This window comes from Bicyclus anynana, chromosome 2 (genome assembly GCF_947172395.1).
Source record: "Bicyclus anynana chromosome 2, ilBicAnyn1.1, whole genome shotgun sequence".
NCBI lineage: Eukaryota > Metazoa > Arthropoda > Insecta > Lepidoptera > Nymphalidae > Bicyclus > Bicyclus anynana.
In genome coordinates this window covers 10798988-10821202 of record NC_069084.1, presented here as the reverse complement: position 1 = coordinate 10821202, position 22215 = coordinate 10798988, and the positions used below count along the sequence as shown (strand labels likewise).

Here is a 22215-nt window from a genome sequence, read left to right as displayed (position 1 = left end):
GGTGCCTATATCAAATAATCGTTTTTTTTTTGTGAAATAACACAATAACGTTAACAGTGGTATTCAAATTACTTGATATTTAAAATATATTGAAAACTTAAAAACAACAAAGAAAATTTTAATTTATTATACAGCAGCCCTACATCCAAACAGATCTTTTCCGAATCCGAAAATATATCTTATTCGTCTTAAACACAGCATCGAATAAGCGAGCTTAACGCCTCATCAAAACGCAAAAATATGTGTCGTCAGTCAAATCGAAATTTACTATTTAGTCGTATATAGGTTCTAACAAAGCGCTTTTAAAATGGACTTTCAAATTCTGTCTGTTAGATTGTCTCGGATCGAATACACGTGTGAAATGAGCCTTATCCGAATAAAAATCGAATGTCGCGGGCATCTAATAAACAGTATAAGTACCTACGAGTAAGTAGAATTTGAGTATAGGATAATCGCGACCTCTAGGATAGTTCACACGTACATCAATCACGATCATTGCGCGGCGTCGTTCCGGTGTCGTTACGTAATCCATCACGTCGCGTCTTCACTCTTCCCCCGTCACAGCGCGCGGACTCGTCTCGACCCTGATTGAGCCGACAACACCTTTCAATTCTTTACTAGTCAGTGGAACGATTAGATAGATAAGTACAGACTCTATTTGCATTGTAAAAGTTCACACTTATAAAGCAAGTGCTTTTTTCTGTTTCATGTTTCATGTGATATATGTAATTTCATAGTTGGATTACTTATTATTTTTAAACATAATAAAAGAATCTTCAATTTTCGTACTGGCTTCCGAACCGATCTTCATCGTATCGATCATATACCTAAGAACTTTTTTCTCGAAAAGGTTTTGCAATTATATGTATATATGATGACACAAACACATACATGGATACATAGTCACAAGACGTTAACTTATAATACCCGTATTTTCCGAACTATCATCACAAATAATGATCTCTACTATTCCCCCTTAATGGGATCGCTGCGATTTTCCAATAACCCTGTTTAAACTAAACACGCAAATAAAAATGAGTATCCAGATATTTTTTAGCATTTAGAAATCACGTGGATAAAGTTAGCATTGTACTCGTCAGTAGAACAGTAACAATTGGCGGTAATTCCGCAACGTTAGTCACGGCAATCGTATCGCCATCCATCACGCCGTGTCGCCGCCCCGCTGTCGTCTTGACGACGTGCCAATTAACCCGCCATACCGGGTTACGGCCTAATCGATAGTGATGCGAGGTCGATTATTATCGATAAATATATTCAAAGGAACTGTTCGATAAATTAATAATTATATGCTTTGCAGTATCTTTATAGATATAATTTATACATAATATTAATTGTTTTTAATACGCAAAAATCTTCTTTGTTTGACGGGCAATATTTTGCCTTTGCTTTGCTAGTGGTCGCAATCTATACTAATATTATGAAACTGAAGACTGTGTTTGTTTGTCACGCTAATCTCGGGAACTATTAGATCGAATTGGAAAATTCTCTCAGTGGTGCCCATTATTCTTGTAAGTCTGTAAGCTATAGGATAACGCGATAATATTACGCGAGTGAAAACGCGCACAGCTTGTATCCACTGATACTAGCTATGCGCAAGGTTTTTAACTACGATATATGTACAAATAGTATAAAACGGTAACTCTCTTAGTGTGGAATATATTTAAAGCGTGAAAGAACAACTTCTTTGAAATTTTAATTAACGCTCTGAAGCTCACAAAGTCATAAAAATTTGTGTTATCATTTGGTTGTTGCCTATTTATGTCGTAGTGCTGCTGCGGTAGCAACATAGAGCACTTAACAGATTAGGGAAGGAATCTTAATCATTAAGTGACACTTACCTGGGTGGGGATAGTAGGGCGCCCCGACGTTCATCATCGGATGTGGGGCACGATCCATATTGCACACTTTACACACACATCACAAAACAGAAAATATTTGTTACACACAATGAGTCATAACGTTTAATGTTCATGTACTTTCACTACGGTATATCGATATACTCATAACTGCACAGTTCGTACAACTGATGTACAGGCACATCACTATTCAGTGTCCGAATTGACGTCGGAACGTTCATTTTTTCACAGCACTTGCAATTTCCTGCGAGTTCGTTTTTTAATTGAACGTAGCGTGCGCCCTTGGGCGCTGAATATGCGGACTTACAATACAGTTCGAAGAAATTTTCCGGTATTTCGTTCTAAGGGTAAGTTCATATAAGTAAAGTTAAACGCTCCAACCACTAAAAAATAAAAATTAAGTATTACGATTAGCTGTGATAATATGCTTTATATATGGAAGATGTAATTTTAACCGACTGAGGAGACGAGACTCTATATTCGACCGTTAGTGTATGTACACGTAATGTTTTTGAATATATATTATAGTATAGTAATGTATAACTATGTCTCATTCGAATGGGGTTTTCTTTATTTAAATGCAAATTTTTATAGACGGTTGGTTGGTTGTTTATAATTAGAAGGCGGTTAGTTTTTGCGTAAAAAGAATAATCTATAAAACCTAAATGTGGAACAAAATCGGAAATATTTGAAAATTTACTAAAACTAAAACATTGGAAATAAAATTCCAAGTACAACTCTAAAGATAAAATAAACAATACAGGCGAACACAATAAAATAGGACGTAATATAATCTCTCATCCATATTAAATCGCGTTGTTCCATACTCTGTCTAGGCGAGTGAGGTGCCACGATGGAGTTAAGATATCTGTTATCGATGTTCCCTTTGTGACCGCGGCGGAAAATTTTATCGGTATTCTGTGATGTCAGTAGTGATTTAGCACCGATGTCTTGCACTGGGCTTTATACTTCATTCTGGTAAAAAATATTTTAAACAATAGTGGCCTTAACACATTAGCGTCTTGGTCTAGCACTAGCTAGTGATTAGCTTGGTTGTGAATCTGAATATTAAATCGAGTCTCGAATTGAACCACAAAAACTTATTCAAATGCAGAAACGATTAAAAAAGTAGTTAAGATAAGTTCTGCTAGTATCAAAGTCCCAAAGAAGCTTCTGACAAATCTCACCTCATCTTAATTTAATGCTCACGAACGTGTACACACTATATCAAATAAGACATATGGTTCGTATAATTGTCTCCTTCATTTTAAGTTGTTTAAAAATAGCACGCTATAAAGAAGAGTAAGCCCAAGAATAAAATAGTAATAAACGAACGCGTTCGGTACGCCGCGTCGTCAGCAGCTGTGGCTCGACACGAAAAAAGTTCAAAACGATAATAAATATAAACAAGAAAGACGGGCGGAGTGCTTATTGATTCCATTATGATGACGCCTTTCCGCTTTACGCTCGCGACGCGTACAGATTGGGACAACAATTTGCCAAATGCCGGTTGTTTACATTTACTCATTTGAAGGTGTTTGAATGTTTCCGCCAATTGCACTATAAAGGCCCACGATTTTATTGAAAGTTTGTTTTGATTGTGTTGATTTATGTGGCTACTGGATGTGGTTCTTATTTAGGACCGGTCTTTTATTACTCTATTAAGAATATAATCAACCTTCTTGAAAATCAATAACAAATACGAGTACATAAACGTAACAATATTTTAGCTAAACACCACAATAAACGGTACATTATAAAACGGAACAGGATAAATTTCATTTTTAGCAACATTCATTTAGAACGGGTGTTTTCTTTTTTATTTTGAAAGAAACTACTCCCCAGAATGTAAACGTACTGAGAATTTAAATCAGGAAGTCGTACACTGTGTAAAATCCACAAGAAAGCCTTTGTTGCCAAATCCTCGTGAAGACCGAGCTTAAATGGAGCAATTACGAGACCCTGAACGGAATACGAAAGTGGGAGTAAAAACGTTCCCAGTGGCAAATTACCAAACAGCAAGGCAGGAGGAGGGGCGCCGTAAACCCATACAACGAATGGAAAGAGCTTAAGTACGAGTACCTATTGTGTTTGTGTATACGGCAGCCTTTTATTGCTCTTGTGTAATGTTAATAAGACCGTAATAGTACCCCAAGGAAGAGAATCGTTTAAAACACAATTAAACTAATTACCCTCCGATACTGATCGACAAATTCGATATCGATACAAGTATAGGCACAACGTTAACGTAACTAATTTATTATTGTTTTTAGTTTTTATGAAGCTAGAAAGATAAACGGTCAAGACCAACTAGTGTCATGAAGTCTCCACTTCAAATATCGATAGCAGGTATATAAAATTGTCCTAAAAAGTGGCAAATTACGGACACCTGTGTTGGAAAACGGCAGCGGCGACATGGTTAATACCTCTATTATTAAAACATAAACTCCGACACTCGACGATCGTGCGCGGGCCCGAGTTACAATCTATGCGCGGATTTTTTTTAAAATATAGAAGCAGTTTTACTAGTTATAAATCTAGTATATAAGGTCAAAAACTGAGTCATAACGTAGCGATCATTAAATAAAGATATAAAAATAAACTACTTTTACAACTTAAAAAAAGTATCGATACATAGATATCATTATAATATCATTAGATATCATTAAGCCATTCTCACATTATAAATAAATAACCTTTCACCACAATATAACACCATAAAGTTCAAAGGTCCGAGTAATCCAACACTTTACTTATCGATACAAAGTCCCATCACTAAAACTGTGAGTGACGCGACCACGCACGTCTGAAATTCGCGGCGCGCGACCTACGACTGTGTAACAGAGGCGTCTCACAATACGCGCGTGCGCGGCGTTCCTTCGTACCCGCCGTGGGAATTTACAACTTATCTAATTGAAATAAGACTGTTTTTAGAGTGATCAAAGGACAGACACCTGTAAAAGTGTGCAGGGGTCGGAAGTCCGCGGTGCAGTGTCATTTCCACTCTTTCCACATTGCTTCCCTAATAAAAATGAGATTTGCCCCGCGCCGGTGAAGCGATTACGTCGGCACGCGCCGTGGGGCGCTGTATAAATAGCTGCCTGTCATATTGGTGTTCGGCTGCTTGTTTACGGACTTTCGTGTTCAACATATTTAACGGTACGAACATAGATTAATTGTACAATATTCGAAATTTTTCTTATGTAGGTACAGGGACTTACTTTTGTCATCCTTTCTTAAAAAAAAAATAGAAGAAAGAACTTTGTGAGCTAATTAGTTGATTAATAATGTACAGTTAAATGTATTTTAATTTAAATAATGTGTGAATTTAAGCTATAAATTGAAATCGAAAATAAATAATCGGGATTGACATTGCAACGTTAATAAATATGGCTGAGGTATATCAATGCGACAGCCGGCACTTCACACCGGATGCCACTTAGAGACGTACCGGTATTATTATCGATACTGATATTATTTAAATAATATTTCGACAACATTTTCTGTAGTGTAGGTAAAACATATAAAGTGAAGCATAATTAATTTCAGAATTTCTAACACTTAATTAGTAATTCATTTTAATGTTTCATAAAAAGTATACATACATTCTCAAAATTCAATGTACAGTATGCTCATTAGAAAAAAAAAACACAAAAATAAAATTGGTAAGGATTTTCACAAAAAAGGTTTATCGATTTTGTATAGGTATTTCTAAAGCCTGCTACTGTAATTTATTAATAAAATTAAATATTTTATTATTTAACGGCCTATTTTAACGGCCTACTACAAGGCGAGGCCTCTCTCCTTATAGAAAAGGTGTAATGAAGCTTCCAATACAAGTTGACGGGCTCAAATGAATGAATTAAACATTATTGAATTATACATTTGTATAAAAATACCATCGCTAACTTCAGAATCGTACAACCAGCAAAGCTGACTCTCGATAGCCACAAAAGCACTGCTACACGCCGGCTCTATCAACGGGACCATTTAATATTACATTGCATCGGGATGAAACAACGACCGCATCGTGGTTCGATAGAAGCATACATAATACATATTTTACACAAAACTATAATTGTGATGTTCAGTATTATCGATATTATAAATTTAATTAAGGAAATTTGAAAATTAAATAATTTTATAAATACAAAACTTGATTTTTTATGTTTTTAACTATAGCAACACGTTTTTAACTATAGCAACACATCAGCAAGCAGTGATTTTTGATTAGCTTAAATTGTACTTATTCTAAAAAAAAATGCACTTCGCTCAATATCTACCATTCTAACTACTAACTATATATATCACTAGCTGACGCCGCGCGGTTATACCCGCGTGGTTCCCATTCTTGTAGGAATACGGGGATAATATATAGCCTATAGCCTTCCTCGATAAATGGGCTATCTAACACAGAAAGAATTTTTCAAATCGGACCAGTAGTTCCTGAGATTAGCGCGTTCAATCAAACAAACTCTTCAGCTTTATAATATTAGTATAGATAGGTATTAACCAAAATATTATTCCAAATAATAATGTGATTTATACATGAGACCAAACAAATAACAACAATAAAAGACTACGAAAAGGAGAGCGATAGCCGCGAAAAACAAATCCATCAATTACCCGCTACAAGACGCGAACAAAGAACTGCCAACGCAATCTAACAATCTCGCGTCTAGCATTGACGGCTCACCCTCCGGCCGGTCGTACACTCGCAGTTCAGCGTAGCATCGATATACAGTTATAGACAAACATAAGTACACCCCTAGTCCCCACTCGGTAGCTGTTAGCTACGCCGTGTTATCCCTCTAACCACTCCAGTCAACGCATGCGCTTTAGAAGATCCACAGAGATACTAACGGAATAGAGGTGCTTGGTAAAAATACTGTAAGCCAATGCAACGAAACTTTACAGAAAAAGAGAGCCTGCGATTGCCAGATCTATCTCATTTTATGAAGGCTGAAAATTTGCCAGTCTATGCTCCTACCATAAAGTACCTACGGTAGCCAATAATAGGGTTTGGAATGTGATGGCTTAGGAAGGTAGCAAGTTTCAAGATCCAATCCTTTACAATTGTACAGGTATAAAACATCATTTGTACAGTTATAAAACTTTTTATAACCGAATGGCATTCCCGTTGCAACACGTGTATTTTTTTTAATATAAATCATGTCTATCGGATTATAAGCTCTACGCTGAAAGCCCTCGTGTATCGGCGGGGTGTGATTGCATTAACCGCGCGCCCCCGTACACTAATCATAGCGCACGCCACGATTATACCAACAGTATTTTTGCTGCCACTTCTATCATTACAATTTAGTCTTTATTTTAAGCATGTTAAGGTCTATATTTGTCAGTGTATAAGGATTAAATGTTAATGGATATGTATTAATAGTACAGGATACGGTTCTGACTTTCGGATTTGTAACTTTATCTGAGGCGCATAAAAGGTATAAATTGGTATTTCGTAGGATATAAAAGGTCAAGGGTCGCGTTTGACGTCACACAATAACCCTCAAGTTCTAATCACGATCACGGACCGTAAACTGACAATGACAAGCATTAAACGCCAGTAATCTATGTGGTAGCCAGCCGTAGGTTTATTACTATTAGTAGCTTCGGTTCATGTATTTTAGATTTCTATATTTTAAATTAATAGACATGATGTTCGATGGGACGATAAAAAAGACTCAACAGAACTCAACAAACTATGTTTTTTTTTAATTTTCTGTTTACAAAAATGTAACAATTTTAAAATCATGTGAACGTTTCTATGTATAACGTATGAGCCATTTATTTTTGTAAAAAAAAATTCACGTTTTTCTGTCTGTTCGCTATAATCTCTGGATCTACTCATCGGGTTTCCATCTGTTTTCACAGACAGATAAAGGACTTGTTTATCAAGATCTGATATAAAAATTATAAAAAAAATTCACGTCGACGAAGTCGCGGGCATCCGCTAGCCGAAAAATAAAAAAATAAACAAAAGGTGCACTGCATCAAACGGTGAATTACCGGAGTATCGGGCCCGACACGAACGTTTCCCGATATTGCTAATGTCAAAGTCGAGTAACTCGTGGGCGGGCGGCGCGGCGGGCGGCGGCGGGGGGAGGGGGACGGGCGCCCCCACAGCGCAGGAGCTAAGCCACCTCGCAAATACGACGAAGTACGTGGAAAATTGTTCGCACCTATGTTTACCTATACAGACAGTTTAAGTGATGTCCTGCGACTTCAAATACACCGTATACTGGTATTCTATGTAAATATTAAAAGTATATAAAGATACTGAAATATACTAATATACACGCAGATTTAGTATTTTGTTATTAAATTTAATGCCTACACTTTACTGCTTTACGAATAGTTCCATAGAATTATCAAACTTAATGAATGCTTAAAAATTTAAAAAGCTTAAGTCTACGAACGAATGAAACGAACAGTATATTTTTATACGACAGTTTTAACTATTAGTAACCGTAAATAGTTATAAAAAACGTTAATACATACGATGTATAGTATATATATATATACGATGATTCGAAAATCTTGTAAACTAAATAAAAAAAATCCAAACATAACATGAACACCAAATATACCGCTATTAGATCGCTCGTTTCAAACAAACAAAAAAACTAAAACAAGGAAGTGAGTGCGGATTAAACAATCCCTAGACGAGTGAACTTATTTGCTCTGTTTCCTTCAAGATGGTAGGTATAAGGCTGTTAGTAGCATTTTATCGAACGTTGCCAATAAATGCGACAGAAATCGGAAACTTGGAAAACGAATTCAATCTAGTTATGGCAGCTATGCACCACGTTTGACCTTTGCTGAGAATAGAATAGGCGTACATATTTACGACTATAATCGACTAGCCAACGCGCGCGGCACGGTCTGCATAATTTTTGGTCTTTTATACTTCTTTTTAGCTTAATCTACCTGTGAAAACCACATCAAAATCTTTCAAGTAATATTCAAATGCAAGCTTAATCATAGAATTAGCGCAGATAGACTGAAAAATCAAATGATGATGATTGATTTTTTTATTGTTCTACTTCTTTTATCGCCTCAATTCAAATTATACAAAGGTAATATTATACAAAATACAGGTACTCTCTATATATTAAAGTATATTTAAAATTATACTGCATTTGGATGAAGCTATGCATGTGCGGCACAACTCTAGTAACCCCGTCGGCTGTAGATGGGAAAGGACTGTATAATTACGAACTAACGTTATACGTCATTCTGAACGTATTAGTAAAGTGCTGGCCATTTATCGATAAAACCTATTGACGATGTGAAAATACTAAACAGTAATTTAGTTTGCAATTTAGTTCTAATATCTCGATTTACATTATTCAGTGTGTATTTAGGTTATTCAATATAATATAGATTATTTAATTTTTATTTCCAACTAGGTTAGATTAAAAGCTTGGCAAGTGTAAACAGATAAATGCCAGGAGACCGGGAGACCGAAGACAACCTCACAGATTAACTGGGAAACAACCTTAGCCTTTTACTACTTTTAATCCTAAATGATCTACAAAAAAACCAATAAAGATAAAACCATATGCCGTGAGTCAAAGATAGCACAGCATACTGCACTTGAATTGAATTATAATGTTTTCGTGTTTACTTATGGCAGTTGGCACAAACTATTCGAAAAATCAAAATTAATTTAGTTGTAGTTGTCAGAATGTCCCAGCCAAATCGATATCTAAAAAGCAAACTCACAATCAAATCACTAGCGAGTGGCTATGCACTGGGTAAGTACAGTCGCCGTGAATAATTCCTCAGTCTACCGTCTAGTAGCGGGGCCAACTCGGGAATAAATAATTTATACCGCGAGTGCCTTCCACTCGGCGGAATGGTAAGAATACACTGGAAACTTGAATCTCTTACTTCTTATCTATTGTACTATGAAACTTTAATGGAACTGTATCTATCTATCTATACTATCTATCTATACTTGATACACTCTATTTGGTATTTAGAACTGAGTCTTTAATCTTAAAAGCAAACAAGAATTATAAATTTTCAAGACACTCAAGGGAGAGGAGATTCTCAATACGTCAGAATATTTTTAAGCGGTCAAATATAAGTAACATAAAATGACTTAACCGCTAACATGAGAACATTTTCAGCTTCTGGAATACGAATAACTAGTCTAAAGATATCGTTCGAGATTATTTAAAAGTAATATATCATGGTAACTCAGGCAAAGTAAACGTGCCAAATAAGTGGAAGTAATAGTGAGCTCAAAGCTCTGTTTCAAGTGCCCAGCGAATGTACACAGGCCGCAATGCCACGGCGCCTGCGCTTTGTTGCTGTGAGTTTCCGTTCTACCACGATTTTCTAATTCTCAAGTGCGCTTTTAGTATACCTACTATAAGTCACATCGTAGTATAAGGTATTTTCCTGATAATATATTTCTTTTAGATTTCTTATAATTGGACCGCAGTACTGGTCTAGGCGAGCTCTTTAGCTCTGCCAAAGTAGAGCCCATGGTCTAGTAGAGAAGCAGGGTTGGAACGGCTTAGTAAAGGCGTCCCTGACATCGGCATAAGAGCGGACGTGGAAATCGATGGTAACTCCATCGGGTTTCCACGGGCTAAGTGAGATTTGCCTGATCTGACACCTCGGTAACCATGGTTGGAATGCACGTCGCGAGTTAAAAGTTATGTAGCGAAAGATGAAATATGTATTATTTTATATTTTTAAATTCATAAACATTATTAGCTAGGTAATGATGTTTCCAAAGCTACTAAATTACTACTCTAAAAATGAGCTTACAAATAATTAATATGATGGCCGATTTCCTAGGTGAATCTTGGCATATTAATAGATTCGTATTGAATTATTTTAATCAATGTGCAATTATAATATTAGTACTTTTGTCAGTGAAACGGCTTCTCGAGATCATTAAATTCGTATGTCGATAGATATTATACGATTGTGATAGAACTTTAGAGATCTACATCCACTAGTTAACCTTTTATTATGAAAGCCGTGACTGAACCAACAATGAAAACGTACACCCACACGGCGACCCGAAGATTAAACGTCCGTAAAAAGAGGGCACCGCGGCAATAATGTCTTGATACCACTGTGGGAACGACCCTCCGTCCGATTATCACCCCTAATTGCACACACCTTAGAGCCATAGTTCTGTGGAGTGGTTACAATGATATTTTAACTTTATATGACACATGTCCATTTACTAAAGACCTTTCAGAGGTTTAGAATGGCTTGTGCGCCAGCCATTTCTGGGCTTTATTTACTTAGCAGAGGAACTATGGAGGTATTCGTGTTAATGGTCTGAATTTATTACACTGCGTACACAGAGGGTAGTTTACAAACGCGGTAGTTGCTTTCAGCGTTGTCTTAACGAGGACAGTACTTACTTATATTTTAGATGTCCTGAAAATGTTTACGCATCGTTAAAGTTCTACGGAAATGAATTATTTAAATCTACGAAGAAGATAGGGCTAAAGGTAATTAGGGTCATAGCTCACAAGACCTAATCAGCTCGCATATCATCATAACCTGTGGTCAAGGCGATCCTGTTACACTACAGAGTGAGAAAGTAAGTCCATATCAAGCTCATCAATTCATCAATATCAGCTGATGGACTCCAGTGCTAAACAAGGGGTACTTTTAAGGACTTCTAAATGACACGGTTTTGAGCCGCCTGCATCCGCCTGTAACTCGTTTGTGACCTTCATTGCTTAATTAATGTAAAAATATGATAAAATTATATGAAAAATAATGAATTGTTGTAGTTGTGTTGCCATTACAGGTGGTAGGTACTACTTGTCCCATACTTTCGACAACAAGTGGTTTTTATATCTTACATATACACCGTTTACCATCCAACCAAAATGTAGTTTTTAGCTATATTTGGGTATATGTTCACGTAAACTATGCGTTTCAATAAATAAATGCTTTATTTAATATTTATTTATACTTAAGTCCATTTTGTTTAGCGTGGTCTCTTACACTAGCAGCGCACAAAATAGCAAGCAAGGCACGTAGAGTCGTAAACATATTGTGCCTAATGCAAACATTACGTGCGTCTTGTGTACACATTTACGAATTCACTGTAATTATTTTTATTGCTACTGGTGAGTTACTAACAATGGTTTATGAACAGAAATAAACTTTAATATATCTAATATGTATTAAGTATAAGTATTAATAGCAACCCGCCCTAAATTTTCATAAATAAGACTGGGTAGTTGTTCAAAAGAAATGCGATAATAATCACGTAATTTCATGAAAAGCCGTAGGTAAGCTATAAAATCTTCAAAAGTTTATGATAACCATCCAAAGTTAAATGATAATGCAAGAAAAATTCAAAAAACACTACGAGAATAACGAAATCGAGTAATTTGTGGATTAAAACATGTACTTACTAACTGAATTCTAGATACAAGAAACCGATAGAAAATAAACAATAACACTAATTAAACCGCCACTGTTTGTAAAACGTAAACATAATACTCGCTTTTTAGCATATGTTCAGAAGTTTCAAGGGGTTAAAATAACGATGTCACGGCACAAAAACAGAACAAAAAGTCTCTTGGCTAAGGGGGACGAGGTGGGGCTAAAATCAGGCGCAGTGCTGTGGAAGCAAAATAAAGACAAAGGGACACGGCGGTATCGCCAACATCGCATGAGAGCCCTGCCGAGTTGGGACAAAAGGGGTTGCTTTAGTGACGCGACGGTTTATCGATAGTTGGTACTGATTGGAAAAGTACCACAAAATACAGTAGAAAACACTTGGGAATATCAAATTGTATCGTTACAAGAAACTAATTTATCGTAACTAATGTATCGTAGTAGGCGAGATTGTTTCTCTATTCCATTCAACTTGAAAGATCTACAAATCTTTATAGATAAATGAATATAATTATTGTGAAATGACTGTGAAAACACCGGATGTAAGAGGCGATTTTAAGAATACTTAACACTTTTTTTAAGCCACACAGCAACTCTTAGAAACCGACTACCTTAAACATTCTTACGAGGTTATTAAATGAAAAAAAAAACCTACTCACTGAACTAAAGTAAAATAATATTACAACATATAGTAAGTGAATACCTTTATTTTATTTACTATTCGATTTGTTCAACTTTAGTATCTTTTAATCTTTCCTTAGAAGTAAAATCATCTTTGGAGTATAAAAACCGATCGGTGTTTTCATATCTTCAAATTTCTATAACGAAAAGTCATCGATAACATAATTTGACCCTACATCCCATCACTAGAGCGCTGCACTCGAGTCGAGAACAACTTTTAGCGATACGGCTGAGCAAACGTTCCCGCCAGCTAGCTACGTGCGAGCACTCTACGTCTTCACAGGGCAATCCCGCCTTGTATCGGTGTACCCGAACACAAACATGTCCTTTGTAACTCTCAAAGGCTTGAGGATTCTTCAACTTAAATGGAATTGGTAATTTTACTTCGGTGCGAGGCTCGGAAACAATAAACGAGTGTTGAATAATTAAATACTTCATTTTTCTTTACGGGTATAAGTTTTTTCATTCTACTTCATTACGTAATTTATTTTCAATATATTCGACTGTTGCAACGCATCAATTGAATCCGCTACAAATAATGATCACCAGACAAACCTCTTCTAAAATTAAAAATTGATATTTAAATTGGTTCAAAAACTAATAATTAGTAAATATGAAGTGTTCTAGACGACTATTTTAAAAGAATACACATAATATTGTCGATATTTTTCATAGCTATGCAACATATCCCGCTAAAATAGCAAATGATGCACGAGTTGCATCGCACGTCAAAATGGCTTCTCGTGAATTTATCGAGCACTCAATCAATTCCGATACCGGAGCGGCCTGCTTGCGTCAAACAGACTAGACTCGTCGCACCAGGGTCTATGTCAAGAGAAATTAGCGGAGACGCGTATCATGGGGTACCCGCTGTAGACAACAAAAGGAATAGAACTGATTGGTAGGAAAAGATGTTCGAATTAGACATGATTTTTACTGAAATTGAACCATTTTTCCACCTTATTATTTTATCAATGTTTTGTATATTTATATGTAATATGTTTGTCGCAATAAAGTAATTTAAATAAAACATTATAAGCTAACTTGGTTACTTCAAATTTGAAAGTCAAGGCTCTCATTTATACTAATATTACGTCTAACACATTTATACATATATGACTACGACCAGGCATTTGAAAATCAACCATACAGGTTGATTGGTCTGAGAAAATTAAATATAGTTGTTCATAGACACATTTTGACAAGTAAACATAAAGTGTTGTGTGTCGAATAAAATACTACATCATACATATAGTAAAAGATTAACAAATTACGTCATCAATTACATTATGTAAAAGAATTGACATACATAAAACAAAATCACTCAACGCTCGTGGCTTGTACTACAAGAGCACAATGTAGACGAAACACCAATATGTTGTGATATGCACTGCTTCCTCTCATCATATTAGTCGATATTGAAACAAAGCAAAGAGGTCATAAACTAACTTAAACCTTAACATGAACAACATAAGATACTTTTTACTTCAAACACAGTTTATTCAGAATTCGAGTTTCAACAAGTTCACAAGTACAAAATAGGCTTTAAAATACTAGCTTTAGATATAACTAGCTGACGCTGCGCGGTTTCACCCACGTGGTTCATGTTTCCGTAGGAATACGGGGATAATATATAGCCTATAGCCTTCCTCGATAAATGAAGCAGTTTAAACAGATGATTGATGAATAATAGTGATTTAAATAAATAAACCCTCAATTTTAAGAATTCTGTTATGCCTTACTTCTTTTGAAACTTACATTTACGTATTGCTTGAATATAAGTAAGTGATCTACTGTGTATTTACTACGCACCGTAGAGGTGCTACGTCAATCGTAGTGTGTATACTACGAATATGGATTTTCTTTAGTTGGCTACGACAAACTAATATTGTTTACGATGTATTTCTTTACTCTTTCTTTTATTCCTTTTGTTATTTTTGCAATATTATTATTTAATATTTTAAATATAAATTTTCGAAATATTAAACTGCCACCCATGACAAATGTACTAAATTAAGCTTTTTTGTACATCATGGTATGCAAAAAAAGACGCAATATTTATGATGTCTCCTGAAATAAGCCGCCGCACTGCATAATAGGTCACACATTGGCTGGTGGGAGGCTTCGGCCGTGGCTAGTTACCACCCTGCCATTACTTCGTGTATAAACAGAAATGGGTGTGGATTTTCATTCTACTCCTATCAAGTACGCTTCCATCACTAACCATCAGGTGAGATTGTTATCAAGGGCTAATATGTAAAGAATTAAAAAAAATCTTGTATTGCGCAGCTTAACGCTCGATCGGAAACGTCATAAAGATTGCATCCTACTACACAAAGTGTAACACTGACCTGTATCGGGTTTGTCGAGCTTTGACGAGGAGCGCCTCTCCACCGTGGGTTGTTTAGGACTGTGCCGTTTACTCCGCGACACCACTAGCGATTGAGGGATCTATGCCAACAAACAAAATACATATAAATATGTATTGCAATATGCTAAGGCAGGGTTTCCCAAAAAAAAATTGTATTAAATAATTGAATTCTTCAGCCAAATAGCAAAACATCAATAAAGTAATCGAATATTCTGTGTAACGAGATTAAACGATTTGTGTGTTTGTTATAGTTTTATTAGTGTGTGTATAAATAATACATATGTTTATTGAGATTCAATTTACAGTTTGACGGCCTTCGTGGCGCAGTGGTATGCGCGGTGGATTTACTTGACGGAGGTCCTGGGTTCGATCCCCGGCTGCGCCGATTGAGGTTCTCTTAATTGGTCCAGGTCTGGCTGGTGGGAGGCTTCGGCCGTGGCTAGTTACCACCCTACCGACACAGACGTACCGCCAAGCGATTTAGCGTTCCGGTTGGGATACAAGTCCATAGCTAATTAGTCTATGCCATTCGACCGATCATCCTGAAAATTTACCAGGGAAAGGAAAACATGCGAGCGGAGCTCCAGGCAATAACCAATCTATACTTATAATAAAACGATAACAGGCCAAGTCCTGTACATTGACGATATTTTCAAGTTTATTATTAGTGGTCCTTGCCATGAATAATCGGCACTGAAGCCAAAAATGCATTTTGTCTGTCTGTCTGTTTGGATAAAACACCGAATTTCACTCGGGCGAGTTGGTCAGTGACAGTGAATAATAAATGTTATTTTGGAGTGTATTAAATGACTCACAAGCTTCTCGGAGCGATCACCGGAGGGTAGCCTGGCGATGGTGACCTCGGCGCTGTCCTCGGGCGGCGGCGGCTGCTGCAGCCAATTGTACTCGCGCTTCTCGACCGGCACGCCGCGCCGCTCGTAGTCTGCCGCTTGAGTCCTGTGGTAAACCCAACCACGGTAAATAGTCATAATCTCCCATTTAGATCTTTTTTATTTATCTAAAACACAGTTAAAAGAAAGAAATTATCACTTTACACCGAAGACAATAACACCTCAACGAACAAACGCTTTCAGAAAATCACATACCAAACTCAATAAACTTAACTAATTTATGCACTAATTCTCACACCTACACACACGTCCATTCTCTTTCTCATGCTCTTAGACACATGCACACACACGAGCACACGGACTCACACACACACACACACACACACACACTCACGCTCATTCACTCTAATTCAACTTGCGAATTTTTAAATAAATTTTGTACTATTTTTCTTATATGTAATTAACTTAATAATATTATTTTATTCACTATCATTTCTTTTAAAAATTATTTTTCATTTTCACCTACCTACCTACCTACCTTATATTGTAATATAATATGTTATACCTACTTTATATTGTAACTTTCTTTGTAACTGTATGTGGCCTTATTATTGTTTATTTTACATTATTTATACATATTTTGTTAAACGCTGTTCGTTACAAATAAATAAATAAATAAGACTTGATCGGTAAACGTAGGCTGAGAGTCGTCGAAAAGATTAATGCAATATCGCGATAACAAGGTAGACATTCGCACATAGAGATTGATCAGTCCCAACTATAATTATCGAATCAGATATTTATCTCTTTTTAATTATACTCCGTATAAAAGCGATATACTAAAGGAATTTGAAGGTTAGAAAGTTGTCTTATTTTTATAAATCTTTAAAAAAAGGGTATAATTGACAACTTCTAAGACTTTTTTAATGAGGTTGTTTGTGTTATAAGGCTTTTAGAGCAGGGCACGACTGTGGTATCAATAATATAAAAATGAACCTTGAATGGTTCTAAGCACAAATCTCAAGAACGCCTATTTTGATTTTGATTTTGATTTTGCCTGCAACGATTTCGCTAATTTAGAATATTGCTTAAATACGAAAACGGTTCTTACGAAGAGACAATTTTTTTTTTTTTTTATTAATCTTGACAAGTTAGCCCTTGACTACAATCTCACCTGATGGTAAGTGATGATGCAGTCTAAGATGGAAGCGAGCTAACTTGTTAGGAGGAAGATGAAAATCCACACTCCTTTCGGTTTCTACACGACATCGTCCCGGAACGCTAAATCGCTTGGCGGTACGTCTTTGCCGGTAGGGTGGTAACTAGCCAGACCTACCAGCCTCCCACCAGCCAGACCAGGACCAATTAAGAAAATCTCAATCTGCCCAGCCGGGGATCGAACCCAGGACCTCCGTTTTGTAAATCCACCGCGCATACCACTGCGCCACGGAGGCCGTCAAATATATATAAACTTAAAAGTATAAATTCAACACTTTTCTACAGTCCCATACAAACGATTTGTAATAATACTTAAAAATCAAAGAGGTAGGGTAGGGGTAGGGTAAACGTAGGGTAGGGGTAGGGTAAACGTAGGGTATGGTAGGAATAGGGAGGTTTAGGGAAGAAGTGGTCCACATTCAAATACCTACCTTAGGCTCTCGTAGCAGTCGAGGCACACGACGGCGTAGTCCCCGTTCTCCAGCAGCAGCGAGTTCTCGGTGCGGCGGTGCATGAGGAAGGGGAACTCCTTGATGGGCAGCGCGCGCACCCGCTTCCTGTAGGTCTTGATCCCGCACAGGTAGCAGTGGTAGTCGTGCGTGTTGTACACGCGCCGCTCCGCCGGACACCCGCCCAGCGCTTCGTACCTGCCGTCATCATCAACAACCTCAGACCAAATACATATGGACTTGTATCGCACTCAAATTCACCTACACAATTGTCCGTCGTTTTTTGTGTCACACTACACACACAATTATAAATGTAAATCGTATTACACACACGAGTAATTTTAACACAATTAAACATCGATTCTGCAGACGCAGTTTGTATAAACACGTTAGATCATGATCATATACTTTTGACAGAGGGGTACCGTCTAGCGAGGCAGGTCCTATGGTAATTGATCTAACGCTCGGAAGGAGTAAAGCCGTAAAGCCAGTGTTTTTTTTTCAAGATAGATGTTACCAAGTCTCGCTGTTTCATTGATCCATGTTAAATAGTCTGTGCGTGTCAAATGTCACAGGTCACATGTCACCGAAGCCGAAGCCAGGGAAGCGATGTTACAAGGAGATTTCCTCAACACGCGTACAAGAAACGATCCGTCATCGTCATCCGCCAAGTGCCATCACGCTTCTAACCTTTACAGTGGTTACTGCTTAGCTTTTGTGACTTCGGACCACGAGGTCATGAATTAGACTAGGGTCAGATACTTACTGTAAATTTTGTCTTCTATGAAAATTTCATATAGTACAAAGTCTAAGACCATAGTCGGAAAGCCGCCACTGTTGTCATTATCATTAACGTTAAAAAAACTTAACATTGCCACCGCCAACCCGCATTTAAGCAGCGTCATGTTTCTCCTCGCTCTATATCACCTCTCCCCTCGGAGATAATTATGGTGTATTTTAAACGTAGTGGACCGTAAATAAGCTGACAATGACGACTATCTAGGTACACAATAAGTAAATAAGATGAAAACAAAAAAGGAATGTAAGTCAATACGCACCTCCTCCACTGATTCAGCAGCGAATGGTAACAGAATGTACAGACTAGAGCCGAGCCGTTCTCCTTCAGCTGTTCCGCGTTTGCGTGCTGCTGTTGGGATAATAATTCACATTCTAATTATTTCGTTCTGTCTTCCTTAATTGTTACTGTGTCACATATTTTATTTAATAAAAATATATGAATAGGTGCTATGTGAGTTTGTGGGAGAATTATTTCTGGATCTACTGAACCAATTTCGAAAATTCTTTTATTAACAGAAAAGCAGGTTTTGAGTCTGTAACATAGACAGTTAGACACTCACTTTATGCCAGCCACTACTACACACATTATATTAGCACATAATTATCACATTAGTCACATTAGCATAGGGATTGATTTAACCTCCTTAAAACAGGTCTTGCAGTAAATGTTAGGTACATGACTAAGGTATTTTTGTATATAAAATACGCTCGCGCTTGACAACAATTTCACCTGGTGTAAATTTATCTGTGGCCTAAGATGGAACGCGCTTATCAAGAAGATACCTATTCGTTCTTGTATTAAAGATAGCACGGGTAAGATGCTCATTCTTATGATGACAATTTAAATTTTGTTGAGAAGTCAAGAAAACAATATAAAATAGGAGATTAAATACCTGATGCGTGAGTAGGCAGGGGAAGTAAGGCGCGTTGCCTTGCGGCTGCCCGAACAACACTCGCGCTAACGTGAGGTCGGAGTGCAGGCCGCACAGGTAACAGTAGATTGACGTGCACGCTGCGAACAAGCAATACACCGTTTATTAAGATCCCTTTGGGGTAAAACCAGAGCCTATTACCACAGAATACAACTTTGAATCTTATCTTACAACAGTGTAAAGAACTCCAGATACGAGGAACAGTTACGAGTATTAAATAATCCCCAAACATAAGCTCGAAACAACTTCAAACGAGACAGCCGTGACGACACAGAATACATATGTACAAGTACAGAAGATTCACTCCGCAACGCCATTTAAATGAACAGCGATTCTAGCTACTACACAATACGGTGCAATTCAGTTCGAACAAAGTTAATAGCCTAACGTTTTACTCACCTACAACTATTATTGTTATTATATCCATTCTGACAACGTCAGAGTTGTCCTCAATTACAAAATACTTAATACTAGATTTCACGCGCGGCTATGCTGCTTTGTTGATAAAATAAAAAATTATTGCGTGTCACTGACTGGACTAACAACGCATAACATTTTAAATACCTATTTATTTAAATTTTATAAACATTTTATTTTACAATGTTTTCCGAAGATTAACTTACGATACTGTTTATGGTTTACTTAACTAGTCTTACATACGGATTATTTATGAAATTCAAATTATTTGCCTTCATTTTGGTTACTAATATTCGATTCAACGAACGGGTGCGACGCGGCTTGTGTGCGAATCTAGTCCGAACGAACACTCGCCTGAATTGGCCCCTTTACAGGGATCCCAGGGTTCATGTACTTGCTAAAACGCGGAGTGAGGAGCCAGGCCTGCTATTACTAAAACTCCTTTAACATGTTAACATTATGCACTCACCATTATGACTAGCTACAGTTCTATCGGAGGTTGTGGAGGGTGGGGTGGGTATGACTCGTTCGCCGTTCAACGACGAGTTCGACGGCATTGGTGATGGGATGTTGTATCTGAAACAAACAAAACAACTTTAATGTGATACATTCACACTTTACATGAGTCGTGAATACAGCAATATTTTTGTTGGGAGGAAAATTGTTTAGCAAAATGGCAACAATGCTAAATGTTAAGTAAATTGGGGTTATAGGCTTGCGAGATATCGCGATGAGTCAGTTAGTGGTATCTTACATATTAATATATAGGTTAAACCGGATATTACAAATATGTCGCTCTAGCTCGCGCATTACGCACGTGGCGCAAATGTATTCGCGCCTTCCCGTTCCTGCTACGCACCTTCTCCCGGATAGGTGTCGATTTCTTGCCCCGCCACAAACGGTTCGCAATTCGTTAACGGCGCGCGATCGCAAATGTATTTACAGTTGCAGTGACAACCATATTCACATTCGAAGGCGGGATCTGGATAATCGTCGTGAACAACTTAAGGCCAAGCCACCCTCCAATATCTCATATAATTATGTGGACGGTACCCTAACTTGTCCTGTTTGCTCCAGGACATTCCGCGCAAATTCGCGCGCCACGCTCTCCGCCGCGCCCGCGCCCGCGCCTGCTAAGTGAACAGAGTCCGCTCCGCTAGTGGCACAAACCTCCTATGCTCCAGCGGCACTCTCTCCGCGTCCATGAGCTCCCACTGGCGCGCCATGTGGCGCACGCAGCGCGAGCACGCCAGCACGCGGCCGCCGCGCGCCACGCTCTCCGCCGCGCCCGCGCCCGCGCCTGCTAAGTGAACAGAGTCCGCTCCGCTAGTGGCACAAACCTCCTATGCTCCAGCGGCACTCTCTCCGCGTCCATGAGCTCCCACTGGCGCGCCATGTGGCGCACGCAGCGCGAGCACGCCAGCACGCGGCCGCCGCGCGCCACGCTCTCCGCCGCGCCCGCGCCCGCGCCTGCTAAGTGAACAGAGTCCGCTCCGCTAGTGGCACAAACCTCCTATGCTCCAGCGGCACTCTCTCCGCGTCCATGAGCTCCCACTGGCGCGCCATGTGGCGCACGCAGCGCGAGCACGCCAGCACGCGGCCGCCGCGCGCCACGCTCTCCGCCGCGCCCGCGCCCGCGCCTGCTAAGCAGGGGAAATGCATCGCGTGCGAGTTCATGTATTCCGCGTTCGTCGACAGCCACTCCATCGACTGTTGGGGGTAAAGGCCCGCACATACGTAGCACCTAAAATAGATACGTTTTTAAATATCAATCATTAAAAGATCAAAATCAATTGTGCGCAACATTCATTAACTGTCAACTTGAAGAAAGCGCGTCTTAAAACTGGTATAAATTTGGATAGTGTCTTGGTAAAATGTTTTTCTGCAGGTTGATCTGTTTTGTTTTCTAATAAAATTTCATCGTAAACATCAATTTGAACAGCTGGACATGATTATTATCATCTAAATGTGGGTTTTCCATTTCATTCATCAATATTTATCTGGGTATCTAGTACAGTCTAGTCCAAAATATAAAGGTACTTTTTACCGGTACCGTCCCATTCCATTTTCAGCGATGATTTGGCTGTGCGGACTCGGCGCGAGCGCGCTCGAGGGCCGCTTATTGCTAACCGTCTGTCCCGGCTTTAATTCATATGGCTTAAATCTGAGGAACAAAACATTTCAAACTATATTTTTTTATTCAAGCTGCTATGCTGG

The 22215-nt window shown here is 38.1% G+C and overlaps 1 protein-coding gene across 1 annotated transcript in view; it reads right to left on the bottom strand.

Annotated features, from left to right (window-relative positions):
* LOC112043219 (uncharacterized) overlaps positions 1-22215 on the bottom strand; it is a 144871-nt gene that overhangs the window by 39212 nt on the left and 83444 nt on the right. The window contains exons 10-17 of the mRNA XM_052887989.1: positions 22046-22162; positions 21509-21742; positions 20468-20574; positions 19543-19661; positions 18910-18998; positions 17834-18049; positions 16149-16290; positions 15314-15413 (exon numbers count right to left, since the gene is read on the bottom strand). Of these exons, the coding sequence (XP_052743949.1) occupies positions 15314-15413; positions 16149-16290; positions 17834-18049; positions 18910-18998; positions 19543-19661; positions 20468-20574; positions 21509-21742; positions 22046-22162 (1124 nt within the window). The remainder of the gene's footprint in view (positions 1-15313; positions 15414-16148; positions 16291-17833; positions 18050-18909; positions 18999-19542; positions 19662-20467; positions 20575-21508; positions 21743-22045; positions 22163-22215) is intronic.